Source organism: Biomphalaria glabrata, chromosome 1 (genome assembly GCF_947242115.1).
Source record: "Biomphalaria glabrata chromosome 1, xgBioGlab47.1, whole genome shotgun sequence".
NCBI classification, from domain to species: domain Eukaryota; kingdom Metazoa; phylum Mollusca; class Gastropoda; family Planorbidae; genus Biomphalaria; species Biomphalaria glabrata.
In genome coordinates this window covers 828,109-855,857 of record NC_074711.1, presented here as the reverse complement: position 1 = coordinate 855,857, position 27,749 = coordinate 828,109, and the positions used below count along the sequence as shown (strand labels likewise).

The following is a 27,749-nucleotide window of genomic DNA, read 5'->3' as shown; positions in this document are numbered from 1 at the left end:
CCAATGACTTAGTTTCTGCCAAGTCACTGGTTTTCCTGGTTGGCTTAGGCAACCCATTCCATGCACTAATGGCACTAGGGAAGAATTTAAGAAGCATTTTTTTTTTTTACAAACTTGTTCTAGTTCTAGCATATGGAACGAGGAATGTGCTGTCACTGTCACAGCACCATTACGACGAAAGTACAGCGATGGGCTCAAGAAGGGTCATAACTTGTGTGAAATAAAAAAAGTAAACCAATTTTCAGCGTAGGCTAGACTAAGCCTAAGTCAAGTGGTTTGTAAGTTTGTGGCATCGATCTATCATTTATCTAGATCTAGTAGCCTATTAAAATCTCACCAACTCAACCGATGGCATGCACCGGACACAGATTGTGACAGATCAAAGATAACAAAAAAAAAAATTAGATGATGCACACACACACACACAAAACAAGAACTGAAGACAGACTCTACTCTCTCTCATTACACTCACACTGTGATGTTTTGTTACACTCGAGTCTAGTCTAGAAAGTCTAGGTCTAGATGTATATATATAGATCTAGATCTCAAGTAGCCAGTAGTCAGTAGGCGTGGACGCCCCGCTTCGTGTTAAGGCTTAATTAGCCTCAATTAGGTCACTCACTCACTGTCACTGGTAAATAAAGAAGTTAACAATAATAACATTAACAATATTAATATGAATATTATTATTAATTTTCATGTCAATATTAATTATTATTAACGAAGTCCATCTGGCAAAAAGTGGCCGCCTGTTGCCGTGATAGTAACTAACGGTAAATAAATTTTATAAATGAATTTAATACAGATCGTACCATTATTTAGATATCTATTATATTTATAGTACATCTAGATCTAGTATTATCTATATCAGTGTCATCACTCCATAGTCATAGCAGTGTAAGAGTAGATTACTAGATCTAGGGACACTAGATTCTAGTGACTAGAGAGTAGAGTAGAGTAAGTCTAGAGTCAAATAGTTATAGATCTAGAATCTAGATCTAGTCAATCTAGATTCTAGATTATTTTTTTCTAGATAATATAATAGAAATAATATAATCTACTAGATTTAGATCTAGACCTAGAGGCTAGTAGGCTAGGTCTATATTTATATACTATAATATAGTATAATATAGATAGTCTAAGATAGTATAGAGTCTAAGTATAGACTAGTAAACTAGATTACTAGTACTATAGATTATAGTATACTATAGTATACTTAAGTATACTGATGACTATAGACTATAGACACTATTCTATTGTCTATTCACTATAGTACTATAGTATAATTATTATATATAATAATATATAATATAATCTAGACTAGAGACTAGTAGAGTAGATTAGTCATATTTAAGATTAGAACGTTTGCTAGAATCTAGATCTAGGATTCTAGACCTATACTAATTACTATAACTATAAATAATAATAATAATGGTAGTGTTAGTTCTGATCTAGACGACGAATGATTACCGTCTTAGCCGTCTAGTCTAGATCTATCTAGACTCTAGTCTAGTAGGCCTACTAGCCAGTTACCAGTACCAGTAGATTCTAGAAATCTAGAAATAGTAGAATGTAGTATTGTAGATCTAAATCTGTCTATATAATGTCTATATTCTATATTATTATAGACCTAGATTCTAGATCTATATTACCTATATATCTGAATCTGATTGTTAGGTAGGTAGATCTAGAATCTAGTGTAAAGAGTAAAGTAGGTAACTATCAAGTATTCCACTTAGATTCTAAATCTTATTCACAAAAGCTGTATACATTTTACAAGTTCCTTCTTTGTGTTATACTTTGTATATTTATATTTTAAAACATTGGTAATAATATCATTTTACTTTGTTAATATTGAAACATGGATTGATAACTACAATGAAAATTTAACTTTATTCCAGCCGCCACCTTCCTTTTTGTCAGAAGGCCCCCCCCCCCCCTGAGAGTTGGTTTGGGATTCACCCCACAGATTAGAAGCACTGTTGTACATTTAATTGCATACTAGACAAAGTACTACTTTTTTTTTTTTTACTCTAACAGATATTAGAATGGAAAAAAGATTCACTTCCTAAGACCAGAACAGATTCTAAGTTGAATAAGAAGTCTAAGATACAATGTAACATTACAACAAATTCTACTGTGACTAAATAGTCTTTAGAATCTTATTAAAATGCAGCAGAAAGCTTTTGGCTTGACTTGGACTTCTTTGATACTGTCCTTAATAATATTTGTAATAATCAAGACATCAAAATCTAACCAACTTGGATACAAAGATCAATATCTAGTTTCTAACACTTCTAGAACAGATCAAGATCTAGTATTTGATGATTTCCTTGGATTTGGACGTACTTTTGATGGTGTTGGAGGACTTAGCGGTGGTGGGGTAAATAAATATTTTTATTTATAAAAACAAATTTACTATTATGACACTAGCTGGAGTAAAAAAAAATGTTATAGCTTTAGTAATGAAAAAAATTAACTGTTAGGGATTATATAACTAAGCTAATTAGAAGAATTAGATCCTGGAGCTTGCATTGAGTTTCTTGGCTCTGACTCAGTTAAAATCTTTGGACCATGAGGTAATGTTTGCAGTTTTGATATGTAGGCCATGAAAATCTGTGAAGCCTTGAAAGTCATTGACGCTGAACTTTGGTGGTGGAAGGGGTGGGAACATGTGAGGGCAACATTCATTGTCGTGGTCACTAGAGTTTAAATTTTCTCAATTTGTATACATTATAAAAGTTTTCAAAACTTTGCAATACAAACTGGTATCGCTAGATGTTTCAGTTACTTTGATTTATTTAAAATGTTTTGTTCAGTTTAGTTTATCTACAGTTTTATTGGGCTTACTTTATTTCATAGAATTTTAAATCTCTGTCTCCTACTTTATAGGGCCCTAACCTTCCAATACAAAACAAAATCGAATAAAAAAAGGATGACACAAAGATAAAGGCACATTCCTCGCTCCATATGCTAGGACAAATTTGTACAACTGCTCCTTCTTCCCTAGTGCTATTAGAGTATGGAATGGGTTGCCTGAGCTAGCCACGAAAACCAGTGACTTGGCAGAGTTTAAGTCATTGGTTAACATGCATGACTAGAAGCATGATGCGTAGGACGTTATCATCTTCTTTTTTGAAGTAACGTCTGTATCATATATGATAAGATAAGATAGGGCCTCTCGGGTCTTTATTTTAGATTTTGTTGACCCGTCAACTTACAGTTCGATGTGCATCAAGCTACTTCAGTGTTAGCCATTGATGACTATGGCATGAATACCATATATACATCCTGCATCAAACATTTTTTTTTAACATTTTACATTCACGCATTAGGTTTACTCATAAATTAAGGCCTGCAGGCTGCGGCTCATATCTGGTTGGTATTACATAAGGTTTACACCAGAAAGTTTAATTTTCAGCATATACTTTGTAAATATATATAAATAACAAAAAAATAACATTTTAAATTTAATTATTCATTGGTCATGTCATTTCGAATCATATGATGCTTCAGCATTGTCAAAGCTTAATTACTTATTTCTGATATAAGATACAGTCAGAAATTATAATAAAGTGTGCTAACAATTGTTTCTATTGTGATATGTTCAAGTCATTTGTTTTTCAAATCTAAGAATTAATTGTTTACAGACATGCCTTAAAAATTATCTTATCAATTTTTTTCCATCCATCCCAGTGGCGCTACAGCCCATGGAGGGCTCTGGCCTGCTTTAACACATCCTTCCATTCAGATCTCTCCTGGGCCTTTCGTCTCCACGCCCTAACCCCAAGCTGCTTCAGATCTGCTTCCACGTCATCTATCCATCGCATTTGGGGTCTGCCTTTGGGTCGCCTGCCTTTTGGTTTTTGCCTGTATACGATTTTCGCCCCTCTGTTGTCTGACATTCTTTCAAGGTGACCTGCCCAACGTAGTCTGTTCTTTTTTATTTCGTTCACTATTGGTGGGTCTTCATATAATTGATATAACTCATGGTTAGTGCGTGTCCTCCACCCTGTTTCATCCTGTATGGCACCATAGATTTTCCTAAGAATTTTTCTTTCCCAAGTGTTAAGTAAATTTTCAGATGTCTTTGTCAGTGTCCAGGTCTCACTTCCATACATCGCTGCTGGTCTTATTATAGTTTTGTATATTATTTTCTTGGTTTTACTTGAAATCATTTTGCTCTTAAGTAAATGGTGGGTGCTATAAAATGCCCTGTTGCCTGCTGCTATTCTTTCCTTTATTTCTGTTAGTAGGTCATTTTTGAAATTAATAGTACTTCCTAGATATTTGAAAGTTTGGACGTTTTCAAATTCGTGGTCTTTGATTTTGATATTTTGTCCCTCTGTTTGATTGTCTCTTGTCATTGAGATGTACTTGGTTTTACTGTCATTGACCTCAAGTCCTGCTTGTCGAGATGCTTCTTCTAGTTGTATGAAGGCTCTAGCGATGTCAGAGGTTTCTTTACCCAATAAGGCAATGTCATCGGCATAAGCAAGGTATTGTAGAGGTTGGCTGTATATCGTCCCTGTTGGTTGTGGACCCATGTTTTCTCTCCTGAAGTAGTTAGTAATAGTTCCCCTTGTGTTTATGTGTATATTTCTTATAACTCTCTCCAGTGTTAAATTGAAAAGCATGCAGGAAAGTGCATCTCCTTGTCTTAATCCTCGTTTAATCCTAAATTCCTGTGAGTGTTCTCCTTGTATTATGACTTTTCTTTTTGAGTTGTTTAATGTCATATGTATAAGTCTTGTCAGCTTGTTGGGTATTCCAAAATCCTGTAGTGTGTCATATAGGTATTTCCTTCTGATACTGTCATAAGCCATTTTATAGTCTACAAAGAGTTGGTGGATTGGTATGTTGTATTCATGGCATTTTTCTAGTATACATCTTAGTGTGAAGATGTGGTCGGTTGTGGATTTGTTGGGTCTGAAACCACATTGGTAGTCACCTAAGATTTCTTCTGAATATTTTCCAAGTCTCTTAGTTATAAGCCTAGACAGTATCTTATAAGTCACATTTAGTAGAGAGATTCCTCTGTAATTACAGCACTTTAACTTGGATCCTTTTTTGTGTATTGGGGTTATAAGAGCCGTTTCCCATTCTGTTGGTATTACTTCTTCTTCCCAAATTCTTGATATTAGTCTGTGTATTTGGGAATGTAAGTCTTTCCCTCCATATTTAATTAGTTCTGCTGTGATTTGGTCCTCTCCTGGTGCTTTGTGATTCTTCATGGTCCTAATTATTTCTGATGTTTCAGTGAGTGTTGGAGGGTTCACTAAGGGATCTGGTCCCCCATGCGGCAGTTCATATTCTCCATTGTCTCCATCTTCAGTGGTATTTAGGATCTCCTCAAAGTATTCAGCCCATCTCTCATCAATTTTTTTAGTTTGCGTTAATATTTGGTTTTCTCTGTCTAGTCTAAGCAACCCTTTCCATCATTTAGTAGCACTTATACAGAAAGTTGTAACATTTTTAAAAAATTGCATATCTTTGTATTATTGTAAGCAATTTATTCAATTTTTTTTTTCATAATTTTAATATTATAATTAGTTTTTTATGGATTGTAGCTAAATTTAGATTCTATTCTATTTTGTTAGTGGTACTGTAAAATAATAATAGCAAAATTTTTTCAGGCAACATCCAAGCTTTTAGTCAACTATCCATTACAACAGCAAAATGAGATTCTGGACTTCTTGTTTAAGGTACATTTTTTATTGTTTTATATAATATATTTTTCTCAAATAAGTTTTACCTACTTATGTTTCAGTTTCAAGTTGTTAATTTAAAAAAAGTTACAAATACTTTGCTTTGACTTGGCAATAGTTTAAGACTGCTTTATTGATCCTTATGGAAATTTGTTGTGATTACAAGGACTCTTTTCTCATATAAAGACAACACAACAGAAACATACACATAAATACAACAGATACAACATAGAAAGTCTGACAGAGTGAATTACGAACGAGTTTTTGTATCGCTCTGTTCTTGTTTTGATTGACAGTAGTTGCCCACTTCGCGACAACCTGACATAGTTCTGATGGAGTGGGTGGCCATTGTCTTCCAAGATTTTTTCGATTTTCCTTAGACACTTTGGTTCAAAAAGTTCCTTTAAATGTGTTAATGTTGTGAGTGTAATTTTTGATGCCCTTTTTATGATGGTTTTTAGATGGCACAACAGGTTAGATGAAGTGTTGCCTTGCCAACAAGTTATTCCGTATGTTAGCAGATTTTGTATAGTCGTGCCGTAAAAAGTATTTAGGATCTTCTTATTTAGTTTAAAGCTATTGAGTTTGTATAGAAAAAAAAGTCACTGGGTTGTTTTCTTTGTCAGAGTTCCAAGATGGTCATCCCATGAGAGATTTTTATTAATGATAACGCCTAGATATTTATATGCCTTCACTTGTTCTATAGATGCAGTGTTTATTTGCAGTTCATGTATAGTTTTTTTTTTTTTTTATTTATTTCTGAAATCAATAATAAGTTGTTTAGTTTTTATGACAGTTCTAGAAAGTTGTCAGTGCACCAGTTTGTAAACTCTTCTATCGAGCTTCGATACTGAGTTTCGTCTTCTGAAACAAGACCGACTATGGCTGTATCATCAGCAAATTTAATGAGTTTAACTGTCATAGATGCTTCTTATGTCATTAGTGTAAAGAGTGTACAGTACAGGAGAAAGTACGCAACCTTGTGGAGCACCCGTACATAGTACTCGAGTTGACGATTTGATGTTGTTGACTTTAACATCTGCAAAAGAGCTCACAGCTCAGCAGCAATAAAGCTGGCTAGAAGAAGAAGAAGACTTAAACATACCGGTACTGAGGATGTTGGGTTAAAAAGTTTAGAACCCATGCTTGTACGTAAAGGCTGACATTTAAGTTACTCAGTTTGTTTATCATTAGATGTGGCAGTATGGTATTGAAAGCTGAGGCTAAATCTATGAAGAGGACTTGTGCATATGTTTTGGGAGTATCGAGATGCTTATAAAGCTGGTCCAAAAGCAATAGAATTGCATCCTCAGTTCCCCTAGCTGCTTTATATGCAAATTGTTTTGCCAATTTTAAATTTCATGTTGAAAAAACAACATGATGATATATAGAGTGAGATTTGTGGCATTAAAAAATTTAAATTGCAAGTCAGAAGTTAGTCTGATATAATATATGAAAATTAAGAAGTTGATGATAATAACCAATTTTATTTTCTCTGATAAATAAAAAAAACATCCAACCTTCATGTTTCCCGGAAAGTTTCATATAATATAAAGCAGTGCTTTTGATGACAATTTTGATAAACTAATTCCATTATAAATTACAAATGAACCATATAGAAAAACGTTATAGACATCAAGAAGATAAAGATACCTGGTACTTCTAAAGATTTTGAACAAGGTCATTTAGATGATGAAGAGGCTGCTATGGGAAACAAAGAATGTGGTTGTCCATAATTTCCCAGTACTTTACTTCTACAAACATTCTGCTCACAAAGGATAATTTCATAATTCTGCATATCTTTGGAAGTTTTGTGATGTAATAGAGGCATTAACACTCATGAAAAATTAGAACCATTCTTGGTCATCCAAAACTGTTAGTGCTGTCAATTCTGTTTAAAAATGAAAAATGTTGGATGCTCAGTAGCAATATCTAGGCTTACAGAAAGCTGTGAGTCAACTGGAGAAGATCTATACAGGCCACATTTGACAAATGAATTTGAGAATATGAAAATTTAGGCTGCAAAAGTAGCTTGATCATGGGGTTTGGTTAATACATAATTTTACCAGTTTGAAAGCCCCTGTCATTCATGATAAGTTCTATGTAAGTTCTTTGTAAGTGTTACCAATGTTTTTGTTTTTTTTCAGCCAAACTTTGGAGCATCCCTTCAAATCCTGAAAGTGGAAATAGGGGGAGATGTTCAAAGCACAGGTAAGATATTTAAAATGTTGTGTGTGGAAAGTTTAAGAGTTAAGAGAACTATGGTAAATTCATAGTGGAAAAATTTCATAGCACTGATATCATTTGTTTAGCACTAGAACTTTGAAGTCAGTGGTATGCACTTGTCATTGGTATGCACTTGTCATTGGTATGCAATTTGGACTGTCATCAAGTCCACATCATCAATCCATCATATTTATGGTCTCTCTGCCATTTGGTTCTTGCCAGTATACTATTTTTGCTTCTCTGTTGTTCTGACATTCTTGCAAGGGGGCATGCCCAATGAAGTCTGTTCTTTTTTGTTTCACAATAGGTGGGTCTTCATATAATTGGTATATCTAAAGGTTAGTGCATGCCCTCCATCTAATTTTATCTTGTATAGCACCATACATTTTTCTTCTAATTTTCCATCCCCAAATATTTAGCAGATTTTCAGATGTCCAAGTCTCACTTGCATACATGGCTACTGGTCTTATTATGGTCTATTTCTGCCTCAAATTCTTTCACACTTGAGTGCTGCCCCTTCTTTATTTAACTTTGATTGACCTGCACTCTTTACTATTCTGAAGTGAGCTTTGCATATTCCTGCTCAGATTGCTGGAATTACTTGTAGTGCTCTCAGGGACTTTCAAGCAATAGAGAACTATTGAACTTAAGGTCAGAGAACTTCCGGTTCCCTTTTATGGACCTCTTGACCAGTGAAAGGATTTTATCCCCTGGCCAGGATGAGAAATTGGCTCTTCACCAACTCCTCTGTTTGTAGTCTGCCTGCAACAAAGTGATCATATAATCACACCCGTCTGGTCGGGCCATTGGCATGAGTTCATCCTCCCATGCGAGGCTGATGTCCCACCGAACCCGTGGGAGGGTCCATCACCACCCGTATGGCCCCCATTAGGGAAAGGATTGGTGGGGGTTTGGAATGGTTAGCAAGCCTTTGTTACATCCCTACCATGCGCATTGTACCTTCGCTAGAACGTACGTGTGGTAGCCAACTGAGAGCTATGTGTGCTACCGTTCTTTGCCTATCCACTTCCCTTGGCGGACGTTTGCACGGAGGCACCACGCTGAGGCGACGGTAGCTGGAATTCCTCCGAAGCATTGAACTAACCTATAAATCAAATTTATTTGTCCTTATTTAGATGGTACTGAGGCATCACATATGCATAATGATTGGGATGAAAATTATGAAAGAGGCTATGAATGGTGGATAATGACAGAGGCTAAAAAGGTAAGCTGTTTTGAGTGGTGAATAAAACTGAGGCAATAAGAAGTGAATTGAGCATTGCAAAAATTCTCTCCTGTATTACTAATTAAAAAAAAAAATATTATTAATTGTCTAAACAGTCATTGTCTTCATTCATTACACACAAAGTGGATCTTTACTTTATGTCGACAGTGCTATGATAATGGGCTCAACAATAAGTTTCAACTTATCCTCTTATAAGTTCAGTGATGGGAATTTTCCAAAAATTTTCAGAATTCCAAAAATTTCTTCTGATCCAATTTTCTAGGAAAAAAAATCCTTAATTTTCCCGACATTTAAAAAAAAAATATTTAAAATCCGAATTGAAAAAAAAAATTTTTTTAATGAAAAAAAAATCTAATTTTATTATTTTTCCATTTTCGGAAGAATATGATATGAGTTTTTTTTGTTTTTTTTGAGCATGTGCACATCTGGTCTTTTGACACAGTTAAAGTTCTATTTTAAAAAAAAAAATCTTGTGTTACGGTATAGTCTTATAAGTCTAGATCTTGGCCTAGACTAGAGTGGTTTGAATCAGTCTAGATAGATATATTCAAGATAAGATATCTAGTTGTTTTTTTATTTGAATACTTTTGATCTAGATTATCTAGATCTAGAGCGTCCAGACTTCAATGGCTGCTTACCAGCTTTTGAAAAGTTCAGAAAAATATCAAACTTTAAAGTTTTATTGCTACACATTACTAATGAGTGCATTGTAACAATATGTCATTGTCATTGAGAGAAATGATAGTTTGTTACAATGTTATTTGATTAACAAGTGCAAGTCTTGTAGTCTTTAATAATTATTAATTGACCACTGACTGTAATTAACTCTCAACTCTTTAAGTCAATTTGTAACACACTGCTTCTCATAAGCTTCCATCAAATACACCTGTGTTTCATAAGAGATAATGCTTTCATCCTTAGGTCTTTATTATTAACATACATTATGGTCCATGGATTGTACCATCATCTTATTAAAATTTAAAAAACAATCTTGTCAAATGTTCTTAAACAGTTTCTTAGCTTATTTTTTTTTATGTTTCATCCATCCATCCATCCCAGTGGCGCTACAGCCCATGGAGGGCTCTGGCCTGCTTTAACACATCCTTCCATTCAGATCTCTCCTGGGCCTTTCGTCTCCACGCCCTAACCCCAAGCTGCTTCAGATCTGCTTCCACGTCATCTATCCATCGCATTCGGGGTCTGCCTTTGAGTCGCCTGCCTTTTGGTTTTTGCCTGTATACAATTTTCGCCCCTCTGTTGTCTGACATTCTTTCAAGGTGACCTGCCCAACGTAGTCTGTTCTTTTTTATTTCGTTCACTATTGGTGGGTCTTCATATAATTGATATAACTCATGGTTAGTGCGTGTCCTCCACCCTGTTTCATCCTGTATGGCACCATAGATTTTCCTAAGGATTTTTCTTTCCCAAGTGTTAAGTAAATTTTCAGATGTCTTTGTCAGTGTCCAGGTCTCACTTCCATACATTGCTGCTGGTCTTATTATAGTTTTGTATATTATTTTCTTGGTTTTACTTGAAATCATTTTGCTCTTAAGTAGATGGTGGGTGCTATAAAATGCCCTGTTGCCTGCTGCTATTCTTTCCTTTATTTCTGTTAGTAGGTCATTTTTGAAATTAATAGTACTTCCTAGATATTTGAAAGTTTGGACGTTTTCAAATTCGTGGTCTTTGATTTTGATATTTTGTCCCTCTGTTTGATTGTCTCTTGTCATTGTGATGTACTTGGTTTTACTGTCATTGACCTCAAGTCCTGCTGGTCGAGATGCTTCTTCTAGTTGTATGAAGGCTCTAGCGATGTCAGAGGTTTCTTTACCCAATAAGGCAATGTCATCGGCATAAGCAAGGTATTGTAGAGGTTGGTTGTATATCGTCCCTGTTGGTTGTGGACCCATGTTTTCTCTCCTGAAGTAGTTAGTAATAGTTCCCCTTGTGTTTATGTGTATATTTCTTATAACTCTCTCCAGTGTTAAGTTGAAAAGCATGCAGGAAAGTGCGTCTCCTTGTCTTAATCCTCGTTTAATCCTAAATTCCCGTGAGTGTTCTCCTTGTATTATGACTTTGCTTTTTGAGTTGTTTAATGTCATATGTATAAGTCTTGTCAGCTTATTGGGTATTCCAAAATCCTGTAGTGTGTCATATAGGTATTGCCTTCTGATACTGTCATAAGCCATTTTATAGTCTATAAAGAGTTGGTGGATTGGTATGTTGTATTCATGGCATTTTTCTAGTATACATCTTAGTGTGAAGATGTGGTCGGTTGTGGATTTGTTGGGTCTGAAACCACATTGGTAGTCACCTAAGATTTCTTCTGAATATTTTCCAAGTCTCTTAGTTATAAGCCTAGACAGTATCTTATAAGTCACATTTAGTAGAGAGATTCCTCTGTAATTACAGCACTTTAACTTGGATCCTTTTTTGTGTATTGGGGTTATAAGAGCTGTTTCCCATTCTGTTGGTATTACTTCTTCTTCCCAAATTCTTGATATTAGTCTGTGTATTTGGGAATGTAAGTCTTTCCCTCCATATTTAATTAGTTCTGCTGTGATTTGGTCCTCTCCTGGTGCTTTGTGATTCTTCATGGTCCTAATTATTTCTGATGTTTCAATGAGTGTTGGAGGGTTCACTAAGGGATCTGGTCCCCCATGTGGCAGTTCATATTCTCCATTGTCTCCATCTTCAGTGGTATTTAGGATCTCCTCAAAGTATTCAGCCCATCTCTCAATGACCCTGCTGTTTTCTGTAATAAGCTGACCATCTTTGTTCTCACACATGTGTGATCTAGCTTGAAATCCGTTCTTTTCATCTTTAATTTTCATATACATTCCTCTCATGTCTCCCTCCTTTGCTAGTTCCTCAATTTTAGTGATCTTGGACTTTTCCCATTCCCGTTTTTTCTTTCTTACAACTTTTGTGGCCCTTCTTCTTGCTTCATTGTATTGCTGTCTAGTGTTCCTGGTTTCTCTCTGTAGCATTATCATTCGGGCATTGTTCTTCTCTTCTATAGTTTGTCTGCATTCATCATCATACCACCCTATTTTCTCGTTCTTTTGTTTAAATCCAACTACCTCTTCTGCTGTTCTTTTGATAGCATGCTTTATTATTTCCCAATGCTCATTTATGTTATTTTCGCTGTCCTTTTCTAATGTTGTCAGTTGTGTTTGGAGTGCCATTCTATATGTTTCAGAAAGTCTTTAATGAATTCAAAGTGATTTAAAGGATAAGTTATTTGTTAATTTCAGAGAAACCCAAATATCAAACTGTATGGCCTGCCTTGGGGATTTCCTGGTTGGATAGGACAAGGCACACGAAGTCCATTTGCAAAAGTGAATGTTACTGCTGATTACATTGTTCGATGGGTAAATGGTGCCAAGACTCACTATAATTTATCAATAGATTATATCGGAGTGAGTATTTTAATAAACATATGGATTATTCCTTTTTTTTTTTTTTTTTTGTTAAACTTATAATGTCCTTACTTTGTTTCTTGGAAAAATAACTATTTTAAAAAAAAGATGTGTAACATATGTGTATAAAAATTTTCTATGAATCGTTGATATTGAAGATTTAACATGGTCATATTAGTCTAGTTGACCTATACTAAAGCACAGCAAACCAAGAAATAAACTGGATAGCTACCGTCCCATCAGCCTCACTAGCTGTACTTGCAAACTGATGGAAAGAGTGATAAATAGAAGGCTGACATGGATCCTTGAGTCAAATAACATACTCACCGAAGCCCAGGCTGGCTTTAGAAAAGGCAGATCAACAGAAAATCAAATTACCTTCATTACACAAGAAATAGAAGACGGCTTTCAAGAAAAGAAACCAACAACAATTGTGTGGGTTGACTTAGAAAAAGCATTTGACAAAGTCTGGGAAGAAGGTCTCTTGCTCAAGCTAATCCAGCATCACATATCCCACAGAATGTACAACTGGATAAAGGAATACCTAAATAATAGAAAAGCCTTAGTTTGCATGCAAGGACAAAGAAGCCACACAGTGGGTATAAAAAATGGCGTCCCCCAAGGAGGAGTCCTATCCCCAACACTTTTCCTAATATTCATAAACGATCTAAATCAAAACCTACTAAGAAAAGTAAAAAGCAGCATGTATGCAGATGACCTTGCCTTAATTAGCACAGAAGAATATGTAGGAACATCGAAATTTCGATTACAAGATGCTCTTGATAAACTCAATAATTGGTCCAAAGACTGGGGCATGTCCATCAACACAAAAAAGACAACATATACCATATTCTCACTGTCAACAAAACAACAAACAATAAAATTAACATTAGATAAGGAAGCTTTAGAAAAAATGACAGCCCTACATATCTTGGAGTCACCTATGACCCGAGACTAACCTGGAAAAACCAAATAGATAAAACACAGAGTAAAGGCATCCAGAGACTATCCCTCTTGAAAAAATTAGCTGGCACAGATTATGGAGCTAATTACAACATCCTGAAAAAGACCTATATCAATTATGTAAGACCTGTACTAGAATATGGTGCCACAGCATGGGGCTCAGCAGCCCAAACCAACCTAAGAAAAATAGACAAGGTTCAAAATATTGGTCTAAGGATAATGACAGGAGCAATAAAAACAACACCCATAAGAGCTATGGAGGAAACCGCTGCCCTGATCTCTCTGGATGAAAGAAGAGAAATAAAAATCCTTTCCCAATTCACTAAATTGGAATCCTTGGAGAGGCACCCACTCAGAACAAAAATCCACAAAACTGGCACAAAAAATCATCTCAAAGGGACCAATTTCATAGAGGAATCTCTAAACCTAAAAAAGAAACACCAACTTGAAAAAATTACTCTGGAATCCTCGATACACTATAATGAATCTCCACCCTGGGACGAAAGCCCTCTTCCTACTATAAGGGACCATATTGAAAACATAAAAAGAAAATCTGATTACAGACCAACAGAGCTCAAGGAAATAGTGAACTATTTTCTACATACCAATTACCCTAGCAATCAGTGGATCAGAGTTTACACGGATGGCTCATCCCATAAAGCCACCACAAATGGAGGAGCTGGAATACTTATCGAATGGCCAGATGGAGAAAAACTAGAAAAATCCATTGCAACTGGAGAGCTCTCTGACAGTCACAGAGCAGAAAGGGAAGCACTAGCTGCTACCATGCTAGCAAATCATCCAAGTTCCCCTCACAGTCAGATTGTCTTTCTAAGAGACGCGAAAACAACCCTCCAAAGCTTGCAAAACTCTGATTCCTCTTATATTAAAAACCTCAGAACAGCACTTACAAAGCTCAACAACAACAGCAAAATAACTGTTATTCAATGGATACCAGCTCATATACAACTAGCAGGAAATGAGAAGGCTGACACACTCGCCAAGAGTGGGAGAACAAACTCACAAGTAAACTCTGCACTCTATCCAGAAGAAATGAAGAAATTAATTGTAGATAAAATAAATGAGAAATGGACGAGCTCCCATCCAAATCACAAGAAAGATGACGCTTACTATAAGCTATCCCGACAAGACCAACGTCTAATCCTTCGACTCAGGACCGGACACAACAGAATGCGACAACACATGCACCGAAAGCTCAAAATTGGAACCAGTGAAATCTGCCCATGTGGAGTATCACCAGAAAATGCCGACCACGTCCTCCAAAACTGCTCTCTTTACCAAGAGGCCCGTATAAGACATTGGCCCCAAATCACCCCAATAGAAAGAAAACTATATGGAGAGCTCCCTGATTTGGAAACCACTGCGCAGTTCATCTCATGTATTGGTCTAGTCATATGAACACTCCAACATAACAATGAGAACGATGAAGAAGAAGTCTATTTGAGTCTTATTCTATCATCTGGTGTCTTATTGAATCTTATACTGTCAATTTTTGTTACTATAAATCTTAGTCATACATGGTTTAGTTCTACACTTTCAAAAGTTGTCACCTTCAATGCAATTCAACCTGACCTGCAGTTAATATCAAACATCTTTTGGATTATTAAGTTGAAATAACTATTACTTTAGTGGGTATTTATGAAGCAATAGTGAAATCGACCTGCGTATCGCCAAGGCCAGTGCATCCTATGGCAGACTGTCTACAAATGTCTGGAACAGACGTGGTATCACCACAAACACCAAGCTAGGAGTCTATAGAGCTGCCATCCTCCTTACATTGCTCTATGCCCCAGAAACATGGACAGTGTACAGTAAACATGCAAAGAAACTAAACCACTTCCACATGACATGTCTGAGAAAAATACTAAATGTCAAATGGCAAGACAAAATACCAGATACAAAAGTCCTTCGAAGAGCGTGTCTGCAAAGCATCCTGATGCAGTCCCAGCTGCGATGGGCAGGTCACGTCTACAGAATGGAAGACCAACGCATCCCAAAACGACTCTTTATGGCCAACAAAGCGAAGGAAAGCGCTCGCAAGGTGGGCAAAGAAAGCGCTTCAGGGACACCCTCAAAGCTTCTCTTAAGGCGTTCAGCATAGACCCTGGCACCTGGGAGACAGAGGCACACGACAGAGCATCATGGCGTCGCGCTGTGAAAACTGGCGCACAGGTTGCTGAGGAAAAAAGAACAACGCAGGCAGAAGAAAAACGCCAAAAAAGAAAAGCAAGACAAACGACACTAGCTCCAGCTGGAATAACCTGCCCAGTGTGCGGCCGAACATTCCGGGCTCACATAGGTCTCACCAGCCACATGAGGAGGCATAAAACCTCAGTGCAAAGCCCTCAGCCCCCTGGATGACAAAGTGGTCATCATCGAACCACGATGGACGAACTATATATGAAGAAATAGGTCATAAGTGTGACTATTTTGGTGACTTTAATAAGGTTAACACATTTTTAAAAAATATTTAGACCTAATAATAGTGTTGATTCATTTGAACTACAGTATACAGATGTAGAAACTATATTGAACTATTCTTAATAGTTAAGTTTACATTTTCAAGCTTGTATAAATAACTTCCAGTTGTAATTTGATGTAGCTAATTGTAATAAAAAAAATAGTACTAAAAACAAACATTAACTATTGTCACTCTTCTTTGTTTCAGATTTGGAATGAAAAAAAATATGATATTACCTACATCAAAGTAAGTCCCTGTGTGCTAATACTTAAAATGTCTTTTAGTTTTTACATGATTCTGATAGTTTAGTGTGATGTAGTTACAACTATGATTGGTCACAATTACCCAGATTTAGTTTCATTTACCCTGACTTGCAAAATAAAATGCTGTTGACTCTTGCAATACTGACTGAATTGCAACTGATAAAGAACTTTGGAGAATCCTGATCAGTGGGACCTATGACATTACTGGATAATTGATAATTAATTAATAATGACACTGTGCTGACATCTCAATAACAAGCAATGGAAAAATTCTATACTGCTATTGGTTTCACTAGAGGTTACTGATATGTATTAGGGTAAAAAAAAACAACAAACTCCCCAATTATCCGTCACCGCACTTTTTCTGATTACAGATTCATACTACAGAAGCACTATGCAGTTGCAATGAGTTAATAATCTCGGGTAAAAAAAATACTTTAACAATACTCTAAATTGATTTCACATACACTGATACACAAAAAATCCTCAATCTCTCGATAAAAAAAAATAATGTCTCTCCCTTCCACACTACATGTCTGTGCCTGAGGTCATTCACACCCCCAAGCTTAAACAAAAAATGAAAGCCATGCCCTTAGGCTAGTTAGTAAGAGGTGAACAGGTTTACAACAATACTTTATTTACTATATTTATTGGCTTTAAAGTATTTACCAATAAAATTTAGGAGTGGAGGAAGTTTCGTGTATCTAAAAGTCTTGTGCAATTTTAATATGTTATAATGTACACTATCCATACATATTCTTTGCAACATGTGAGACAAAATTGTAGCCTTAATAAATATTTAATCTAGACAAATTTGTTTTATTATTATAACTTTATGGAATTAATTTGGAATGCGGCACTTACTAAAAGTGCTCAGCTATTATTCTTAAGTAAAGTTCCCCTTTCAGACCTTGCGATCTATTGGGCAGTTGATGCAAAGGCCTTCTTTATCTGTGGCTCACGGTTAACAAGGGTTTCGTGAGGCCAGCACAATGACCAACTGCCTTTACCTCACCAACTAATGTCAGATTCTCATTATAGCTGGGTGGACTCAGAGGTGCCCAAAGTTCCAGAAATATTCACCAGGATTTGAAACTTGGACTCCGGCTCGGAAGCCAAACACTTTACCTCTTAGCCACAGCACCTCCACTATACTTAAGGCCATAGGTTTTAGTTATGGTGATGGCAACAGACTTTGTATTATGTATTCTATGGGAGTTGCTGGTAATTGATTTTTTACCAGTAAGAATAAGCTTGTCAATTGTATCACCATCCTTAGAACTAACTAAATTAAAGTTTAGGGTATTTAGTTATCCTTAGTCCTTAGCCAAAACCAGTGACTCATTTGGGCGCATCCACTGCCTTTCGAGACAAAAGGAGCCATATAGTCCTTAGTGGCCACTTTTATTCTTTATTTCTTAATCACTGATCTAAAAGAAGGTGAATTTAACATCTCCCAAACAGACCCTCAAGTTTTCAAAGGGAACTTTGCTTCTAATGTCAACAAATATTCATCTTATTATTATGATTTCAGCAAAATATGCCAACAAATGTAATTTTGTGGTAGACATTGGCTTAGTCTGGGTTAAATGTGACAAAATATATGAGTCAAAGCTTGGAGTGCATGGCCACTTTGCAATACTACATTCTTCCTTATTCTTTGGACTTCAGAACAATGCTGTCATTTTACCGATCTCTTTAACAAACCACAATTTTTTGTTTGGACTACTGCTACTTGTTCATTAAATATGCCAGTTTGTTAGTTATTTGTATTGCCTTTTTTTTTTTATTAGCTTACTGTTAAATAACACTTGCCAGGTACTCAGAGAAATGCTTAATCAAAGAGGATTCCAAAATGTCATGATAATAGCTGCAGATAAAAAATGGGAAATTGCAGTAGATATAGAACAAGATCCAGTTTTAGCCAGTTCTGTACATGCCATAGGGTCAGCTTTCTTTTTTTAACTTTCATAAATATCATAGGATTATTACTAGTAACACCTGTTAGTTACAGTTTATGTATTATTTGACTTTCCTTCTAGTTGCCATTACCCAGGAACCTATTCCACGCAGGAAGCGCTAAACACTAATAAGCAACTGTGGTCCTCGGAAGATTATAGCACATTTAATGATGAAGTTGGAGGCGGTTGCTGGGCAAGAGTAAGTAGCCATTTTCTTTCACCTGGTCATTCGTTTAATTAATTAGTTGCTGTCTCAGTTTTTAGGTGCATGACTTAATTGATAATAGGCCTTATAGTCAAATTGATTGTTACAGTTTCAGTTTATAATGGAACTAATTAGTAACTGCTACAGTTAATAGTTGAACTTCACTTTCATCCAAGTAGTAGATTATGAAACAAATCATTTTTCTTGTTACATTAAACAGATTCTTAATCAAAACTATGTCAACGGCTTAATGACATCGTAAGTATAATGCTCATATCTAGGATAACATATTCAAAATTAAATCATTAAGATAAGTGAATTAAACTGATAACAATAATACTTAAAGGTATTATAATTTATAAAACTGTTGTCCTAACCAAAAATAACAAATAATTGAATTGTTTGTTTGTGTAACACAGAAAAGTCAACAATTAACTTAACTATTAGATTGCAATGTCAAATACATAAAACCCAAGAAGCCACATATATTTGTTTATACATTCATTTGTAAATACAATCAATCTCATGCCGCTAAAACTGTTCTGCAGTAATTGCAATCAAAATAATTTTTTATACCATCTACAATACATCTTTGAGAACAGATCTTTCTTTCCATTACTACTCCTTTGCCAAACAGATACTATATGTATTATTTTCCTTTTACAAGTTTGAATATTTTATACTAGGTACTTAAAAAATTTTTTTTTAAATCATTTAAGCTCATAAACTTTGTTGTAAGATTTCACTCTGTTTGAAATACTTAAGCTAGTTCCTGTTTGAAATACTTAAGCTAGTTCCATACAAAGTCAGAAACCTCAGCTAAAGCTTTACATTGTTTAATAATTACTTATAGTTTGTTATTATGATGATAGTGTCTAAATAAAAACTTGTATTCAATTTTTACACTCTTTTAGAACAATCTCTTGGAATCTCCTAGCAAGTTACTACCAAGGTCTTCCCTACTTTAGAGATGGTTTAATGACTGCTATAAATCCCTGGTCTGGCTATTATGAAGTTAATACTCCAATTTGGATGACAGGTAAATATTTTTTTTATTCTATCATTTAGTCTTAAGATCTGTTTGTAGAATGTAAAGGTCTATAGTTTGCTTGACTAAATGCATGACGCGTAGGATGTAATCATCTTCTTTTTTGAAGTAACGTCTGTATTATATAAGATAAGAAGAAGTAAAGTATTAGATTCATATTTTTTTTTTTTTGTTGGTAGAACTTTAGGGCCATTGTTTATAGAATATCTAGATTCAAATTCTGTTAATGTTAAGGTCTATTGTTGTTAGAACATAAAGGTCTGTTGTATCTTAAGATACTAATATTTGCTTCACTTTTTTTCACTTCTAGTTGGGCTAATTATATTAGATTTTGATTCTATCTCTGCTAAATAAAAGTCATTAGATTTTTTTTTTTTTTACAGCTCATACAACTCAATTTACTTCTATTGGATGGAGATATTTAAAGCATGATAGTGGCGTAGGAAAATTACCACAAGGTGGATCTTATGTTGGATTGGTCAGCCCTGATGGAACTGATCTGACCATTGTTATTGAAACCATGGTGAGTTGAAACCATATCACACTATTGCAGACCTGCCTACCGTTACACAAAATGCGTATTCGTTACGCAAAATGTCCCAAAAATGACAGTTAGTATGCAAATACGTATTTAACCTGTCGCGTTACGCATTTCATATCCTTTTTTTTTCCCCTCTCTTGACTAATCTATGAGCGGTCACGGAGGTCACGATAAGCTGTCCTGTTGGGGGGGGGGGGAACACATTGTGTCCAGATCTATACATTGATTGGTTCTTAAAAGCAATTAGATTTAGTCTAGAAATGAAGAACGCGAGAGTGGGGGAGTGGCGGGTTGGTATCGTCAGTTAGCTGATACACCAACGTGACTTTTTCTTTTTGTAAGTTAATTAGTAGAAATTAATTATGTTGAATCCCTGATTCCTGTATTCATTTGTATAGAAACAAATATTGAAGTGCTATCGATTCAAAACACATTGAGTGACATTGTAGATATCTAATCTAGATCTGGATTCTGAGTCTGCTATTGTTATTAAAACTACATCTGCCATTCATTTTATGTAATGCCATTATTATACATTCAAGACCAGGAACCATTCAAAATGTATCAGGCCCTATCTACCCTATTATGAAGTTAAGCCACAGCAAGTTACTATAACTCTTAAAGGATCACTTGTAAGTAGTAAAACTTGTATTATCTATTTTGTTTAACTTTTTTTGCATGGCCATTATTAAAAATATTATTCAGAAATACTGAAAGCTTAGTTCACGTTAACCCAACTTCTATCCCTATGTGTTGTTTGAAATTATTTCTCAGTTGCTCTCCTCTGTACTTAGCATGTCTCTGTCAGATATTGGTACCACTAAGTTAGTCTAACATAGCTATACCCAGTATCACTAATCAATTCAAAATATTTCATAGGCATTACATATTTGATAATTTAGTCTAGTTATAACTAACAGTGTGATTTCACCTTTCCAATAAATGTTTTTACATCCGCCAAAGGAAAATTTCAAAGGACTCAAGGCCCTCTACCAAAATTTCCTCACAATTAGTCAGTTTTGGTAGCCTTTGTACATAAGATATTGTTAGTTCTAGCTCTCAAGGATAAGATAACACTGTTTTGCCTCATCTAATAGAATGAAATAAAAAGAACAACTTGGTTCATGATACTTATTTACTAGATTTCTATTGAGCTACTGTTCTTGAGTAAAGAGTTTAATTCTCCACTAACTGAAGTTGGTCTTTATAGTTCTTTTTCTTCATCATAGCTCTCAAATTATGATTCCCTTGTGTCATCCTGAACTGCACATTTGGTCAGCATGGTCAACTTAATTTGACTTAATCCTTTTGACTCCCCATGGAGCATAGGGCCTCAACAGTACTTTGACATCAGGCTCTGTTTTGGGCAATACTCCTTAGTTTGGTCCATCCTGTCATCTTTACTTCTACCAAGATCCTCCATGTTTGCTTTGGTCTTCCAGCCTTTCTCTTTACCTGTGGGTTCAGTCTAGTGCCTGTCTTGCAATGTCTGCTGTTTTTTGCATTATGTACCCAATCCAGCCTCATTTGATTTCTTGTACAAATATTGCTCATTTAGTTGTTTCCCACAGGCTGTAGTTTTAGACTTTCTTCGGCCATCTGACACCAATTAAAGTTGCATCATTTGTTGGTGAATGTCTGGAGCTTGTCATTGTAGTTAGTTGTTACTCTCCAATTCACTACACAATATAAAAAACTGCTTTCACGCTTTGTGTTGAAGACACTGATTTTATTGTGTAGGGAAAGTGCATTTGATCCACAGATCAGCTGTAGAGTGTCAAAAGCATACCTAGCATCTTTTGATCTGATATTAGACATCTGCTTCCTCTCCCTCTATTCTTTATTTATTCTCATCAGCAGGGTTAAAGTAGGTAAAAGAAAAAGTGTAGGTTCTAGTTGATGTGCCAATTTCAAGTTGAGACCATGACCTAGTTTTGTATTTTTAAAAAGTCAAACGGTATAGCATGAAAGAATAATAGAAGAAAGGGTTTACTTTTTCTGGTTAGGGCTTTTAAAATAAGAAAGACCATGGTGCACGTTGCAGTCAGTTCAGTTCTACTGGGTAGACATACTTCATTATCATCAGTTAAATTTGCATTTGTCTTCATTCAGTTTACATTGCATTTCTTTCTTTCTCTGATTTCAAATTCATTTCTACTTTTAAATTTATATTATTTTGTGGATTGACTTTAAAAAGATTACACTTCAGTCATTAGGTTAAAGCCATGTCACTTCATTGTCGCAACAATAATACCAATACTAAAATAAACTAAGTCATAGGCCATAGTGCTAGTCTTATTTTATAACACTAGTGGGAAGCGTGGTTGAGAAGCTAAGTACGCTTGAACTTGCCTTTGCTTGGCTACCTATGAAGGGGCTCGAGGTTTGACACCCGACTCGAGCAGAGTTGTTGTTGCTGAGCGCCTAAAGGCAGCACGGAAAACCTTCTCACAGATACCCCCTTCCCCCTACTGGTTCACAAATGACTTTGGACCATAGGGCTCTGAGCTTGCTATAAGCATGAAAATAGCGCTATATAAAAGCTATAATTATTATTATTATAATGCCCTTTTTTTGTTAATATAAACAAGAAAAAAAAATTAAAATGTAAAATAAAAATATTGAAAGGATAGATGTGAGATTTAAAATTTGTTATTGAAAAAATAAAGTCAAGAGTGAACTCTCTGGGAAGCTGCATGGCTACATTTCTGGCCTTATGGTATTGATTTAATTATTGCAAGAGTGTGGTAGGAAAAGATTGTGTTTATTTAATTGTTAAATGATACTGATTAATAAAAAAAAATTTTTTTACAAACTTTTTCTTAAATTGAGAAAATGAGATTATTTGATGAAATTTACAAATAACAACATTGTTTTCTTTGTAGGTTAATGTCACTCAGTTAAATGTCTGGTACAGTAAATTAGGATTTAATAGTAGCCCAGATATAGTGTTTGAGAAGCAGAAACCTATTCAGGTAAATGATTATTTTAAATCAGTATGTAAATACACATAAAATCAGATCATGCTACTTTATATCTAAGATATAGTTAGGACTAATACATAATAATATTCTTTTGTGAAGAAATGTCTGTAATTTATTAGATACAATCAAACCAAAAGTCTTGTGCTTAAGATGAGACTAAAAAAATTCACTAAATTTTTTAAAAGCTTTAATTTTAGACTTAAAAAAAAACACTGAATTACCAAATGAATTTTCAATTTGTTCACAGCTGATTAATGGACATGCCCAAATTAACTTAGGCTTAGATGAAGTTGTAACCCTAACAACTTTAATGCGAGGTCAGAAAGGTTATTACCCTCAGCCACCTCAGCAGAAATCTTTTCCTCTTCCATATTCGGATAATTTTGAAGGTATTGTTTGCAAGTGAACAAACTTAATCATTCATTACATCTGGCTTGCAAAACTAATCAAACTGGAAACTGATATATTCAATTGTGCAATAAAATATGGAAAATATGGTCTGGATTAACAAACTGATGCATTAACGTAGATTTCACAAACAGAAGTGCATCATACTTTTGCACTTGCACAAAATAATTTAAATATCCAAAAGTAGAAATGGATTTGAAATCAGAAAAAAAAAAAAGAAATGCAATGTAAATAAAATGAAGACCACTCAAATTTAACTGATGATAATGAAGTATGTCTACCCAGTAGAACTGAACTGACTGCAATATGCACCATGGGCTTTCATATTTTAAAAGACCTTACCTGAAAGAGTAACTCTTTCTTCTATTATTCTTTTTTTTTTATCTATATTTTTCTCTATTTAAATTAACATATTTTTAAACTTTTTTTTAAGAAGCAAGTTTAATTGAAAATTAGAAATCTACATTTCTTAATAAAGACATTTATTATTTATTAGACACTATTTCCATATCTTGCTTTCATAATATTTGTGCTGTTTTTTTTTTATCTTGGTAACCATGGTTATATTTATCACTTTTATAATTTTTTTCAATTACAAAAAATAAAAAAACTTCTTCAATTCTTCTTTGATAAAATGTAGAAACAAAAATAAAAATTAAACAATGTCTTAAATTATTAACTAATTTTTTTTAAAAATGCTTTCTGTTATAAAGCCCTATAAGTTAAATTTGTTTTCCTTTAAAATTTTATTTTCTCTAATTTATACATTTATTCTCAAGCCTATAGGATTTCAGAAGAACCATTCCTTCTGGTACCTCAGATTGGTTCTTTAGAAATCATCAAATCGCAAAGCCCATTGCATGGTCAAGTAGCCAGACAAACTATTCTATATCCACCTATTGAATGGTGTCCATTTAGTCTCAGTTTTCCTATTGCAGTTATTGGAAATATTTCATGGTGAGTTATTTTGTTTCCTCATTTCTCAATTTAAAACAAATATATCTTCACCTTGAGGCATAGTTATAGAGCCACTTTTGTTATCAGTTTGTTGACTTCATAATATGCAACTTGGGTAAAAATGTGCTAGTGACTAGTTCCTGATATGTTTTAGTCCTTGTAAAGTCATGGACCTTGAGTAATACAGTTCAAAATAAGCAGCAATGATTTTGTACATTTTGTCTAAACCTTGAACTGTATTATCAAAATAAACAGCCATGATTCAAAGATTTATTTTTTCACCTTCCTTGAATCAGTTACTATAAATAGATAATTGTGGCCATTGCAGTAAAGTTTAAAAAAAAAAAAAATTAATTTTACTACTTAAACTTAACAAAAGATCCTTTAAGATTATAGTAACTAATCAAGTTAGAATGTCTGATAGACTTTTAAGACAATGCCCCTATTGATCAGTTTCCTTAATTGCTTTATTCTAAATACTGTTGCAACAAAGAAAAATTCCCTGCTGTGATATTTCCACTGTTTCTAAGAAAATCCATATATGAATCCTCTTTCTGTCATTTTTTTTAAAATTCTTTTTACTTTCTAGGTCTGATTTGTTTATTCAAATTGAATTTGAGATTCCTGAAATAAATGGGACAACTGGTGTGTTCATAGCCACCAGAGTGGATACAGGTGGATGCACAACATTTATAGCACAGGGCATTTTTTTCTTTCTTCTTAAAGATGGTAGCTATATATTAGCTAATGATCTGGGTGAGTTATGACATTTATAGAGTTCTTTAATGTTTCACAATTATTTCCTTCATTCATTTTTATCAAGCGTGTTACAATGAAATCCATGTAATCACATACATTATAAATGTTTTTGCCACTGAACTGTATGGAAACCCTGAAACAAGATTTTTTTTCGTTTATAAATAAACTGCCCAGTTTATAGCTACCAGTTAATCAGCATAGTTATAGAGCCACTTTTGTTATCAGTTTGTTGACTTCATAATATGCAACTTGGGTAAAAATGTGCTAGTGACTAGTTCCTGATATGTTTCAGTCCTTGTAAAGTTATTGTCTTATTTATAACCATTTTCATTCATGGCTGATTAAGAAAGATATTTCAATTTACTGCTTACATTTACCATTGAATGAGTTCAGTATTTCACATAGCTATGCAAACCCAGTTGCAATCTGCATATTTTTCTGCACCTAGTGCAAACAAACGTATTGTCCTCCAGCGGTCTATTTAAGAGGCAGTTGGAAAGCTCTTATAAAACAAAGGTGGCAGGACACGCATTTAAGACACAAAAGAAAAGCCCTTATTGAAGACAGGCACAGCAGGCGAAAGAAAATTCACCAGGTTAACTGTTGAAAAATTTCAATATTTAAGTGAGATAAAGGCAACAAATGGAAGTCACAGGACGATTTTCGATCAAAATATAAGTTCATCTGTGCAACCTTGGAAAGCATTGATTGTTGTAACAGCATGGAGTTGATGAAAGCATCAAAGGTGGTACCCGTATACATATATATACAGTATACACCTGCACTGATAGCAGCCTAACAATATTACTATAAAAAAGTATCACAGCTGAATGGAAAGTGTTAATTGCCTTGACATTTTATTTTGCATTCACTTAGAACACATTTTACTATGAAAACTTTTAATGTTCCCATGATGAATATGCATTAGTATTTACATTAAAATGTCATTTTTTTCAGTACATTCAACAGTATAGACCCATAATACATTAAAAATGGCAATTTTTAACATTTTAACACTTAATGATGTATAAGCAGAGCAGAGTTTTACTATTTACAAGTGAAGGGTGGTGGCATTGAAATAGAGTTAACATATGATTATGTACGTTCAAAATTCAACATTGAACATTTAAATTAAAAACTATTTTCTACTTCAATAACTTGTGTCATTGTATTGATAAAATTTAGTACCAGGTAGTAGTTTCTTCTAATATAGACTTACTGACTTAGACCAGTTCTATAAATATCATGCTTTCTGTTTGTATGTTATAGTATTTTAACTAAATTCTATTCTGAAGTTTATTATGATGCATGATTATTATGTGTTATTGCTGAACAAAATAAAATAGGATGTTAATGTGTTTCACTGCCATAAAGAGATTTTAATAGGAAAACTCCTTGTAATAGAAATTTTTTGTCTATTCTAACAGCTAGAACTAAGGTTTGGAAGCAAGGTCTTTTCAGATATCAGCCTGGATTTCATAAAGTATCTCTACTCACTCAGGTACTTATAACACTGAGTAATAATAATAATAATGTTAGTGACTATTCAAAACATATTAGACCTAGAACTTCTACCAAAGAACCCCATTAAAAAATAATTAAGCTAATTGGCAATAGTGACAAGATCCCTAATCCATCTAGCAGAATGAATGTTGAAGAACAATCGAACATTGTAGTCACTGTGACATATACTTTACATTAAATTCTAGTTACAGACTCCATGTTTTCTAAATAAGGGGTTCAAACATCAACCATATCAAATGTAATTAAAAATAGGATATAAGCAACTAGCTGTATTATTTATTTAAAGTTTGCCTACATTTCATTTGATATATGAATAGTAGAGTATATGGAGATGTGGGAAGCGTGGTCGAGAGGCTAAGTGTGCTTGAACTTGGCTTGTCATGGCTCCCTAGAAGGGGGCTCAAGGTTCGACACCCAACTCGGGCAGAATTGTGTTTACTGAGCGCCTAAAGGCAGCATGGAAATACCAACTCCTAGATACCCCCTCCCCCCCACTGGCCCACAAATGAGATTGGACCAAAGCGCTCTGAGCAAGCTATAAGCATGAAAGAAGCGCTATATAAAAGCTATAATAATAATAATATCTAACTTTTAGACATTGAGGATGTGGATAAAGCTCAGCAATTATATTATGCTTTTATGGGACTCTACGTCTTTAAATTAAAGAACTCTCCAATGCTTCAGATGAGCTAGCTTGGATTTTTGCTTAAATTCCCCTTTTAATTGAACCCTTGCATCTTTATGTAAACTTTAAATCTCCATGCAAACTTTCTAGTCTTAAAACACTTGTTGTAGTAGTCTTTGAGTTTTGAATTCACTGTTTGTTTCTGCAGGGCACTCAAGCAATAGGATTTTATGATGATCAGCTGTTGTTTAATACAACTGTCTCTGGCAATCTTAGTCAAGGATTTGCAGCTATTGGGACAGATAGCTTTGGTTGGGCCGACTTTGATAATCTTCTTTTAACTTCCCAAGCAGATGGAATAGCCATTTTAAACAAGTATCATGAAATAGTTTAAAATAAGTCAGTTTATTAAATTTACAATCCTGGA

At 34.6% G+C, this 27,749-nt stretch overlaps 1 protein-coding gene across 3 annotated transcripts; it reads left to right on the top strand.

Moving 5' to 3' along the window:
- The first annotated feature begins 155 nt into the window (after nt 1-155).
- Nucleotides 156-27,749, top strand: LOC106050916 (galactocerebrosidase-like). Of its 3 annotated transcripts, none has more exons than XM_056038928.1 (19): nt 156-278; nt 2,041-2,383; nt 5,637-5,705; nt 7,856-7,919; nt 9,071-9,159; nt 12,438-12,602; nt 16,255-16,293; nt 18,129-18,256; nt 18,353-18,470; nt 18,697-18,734; nt 19,391-19,515; nt 19,908-20,047; nt 20,608-20,697; nt 22,951-23,040; nt 23,297-23,438; nt 24,237-24,414; nt 25,004-25,170; nt 26,601-26,674; nt 27,531-27,749. In XM_056038928.1, exons 2-19 carry the CDS (start codon nt 2,171-2,173, stop codon nt 27,714-27,716), a joined length of 2,115 nt encoding a protein of 704 aa, XP_055894903.1. In that variant the 5' UTR covers nt 156-278; nt 2,041-2,170; the 3' UTR covers nt 27,717-27,749. The 3 variants fall into 3 exon arrangements, with proteins under 3 accessions (XP_055894903.1, XP_055894841.1, XP_055894970.1); XM_056038866.1 differs by lacking the exon at nt 156-278 and adding an exon at nt 629-773; XM_056038995.1 differs by lacking the exons at nt 156-278; nt 20,608-20,697 and adding an exon at nt 629-773.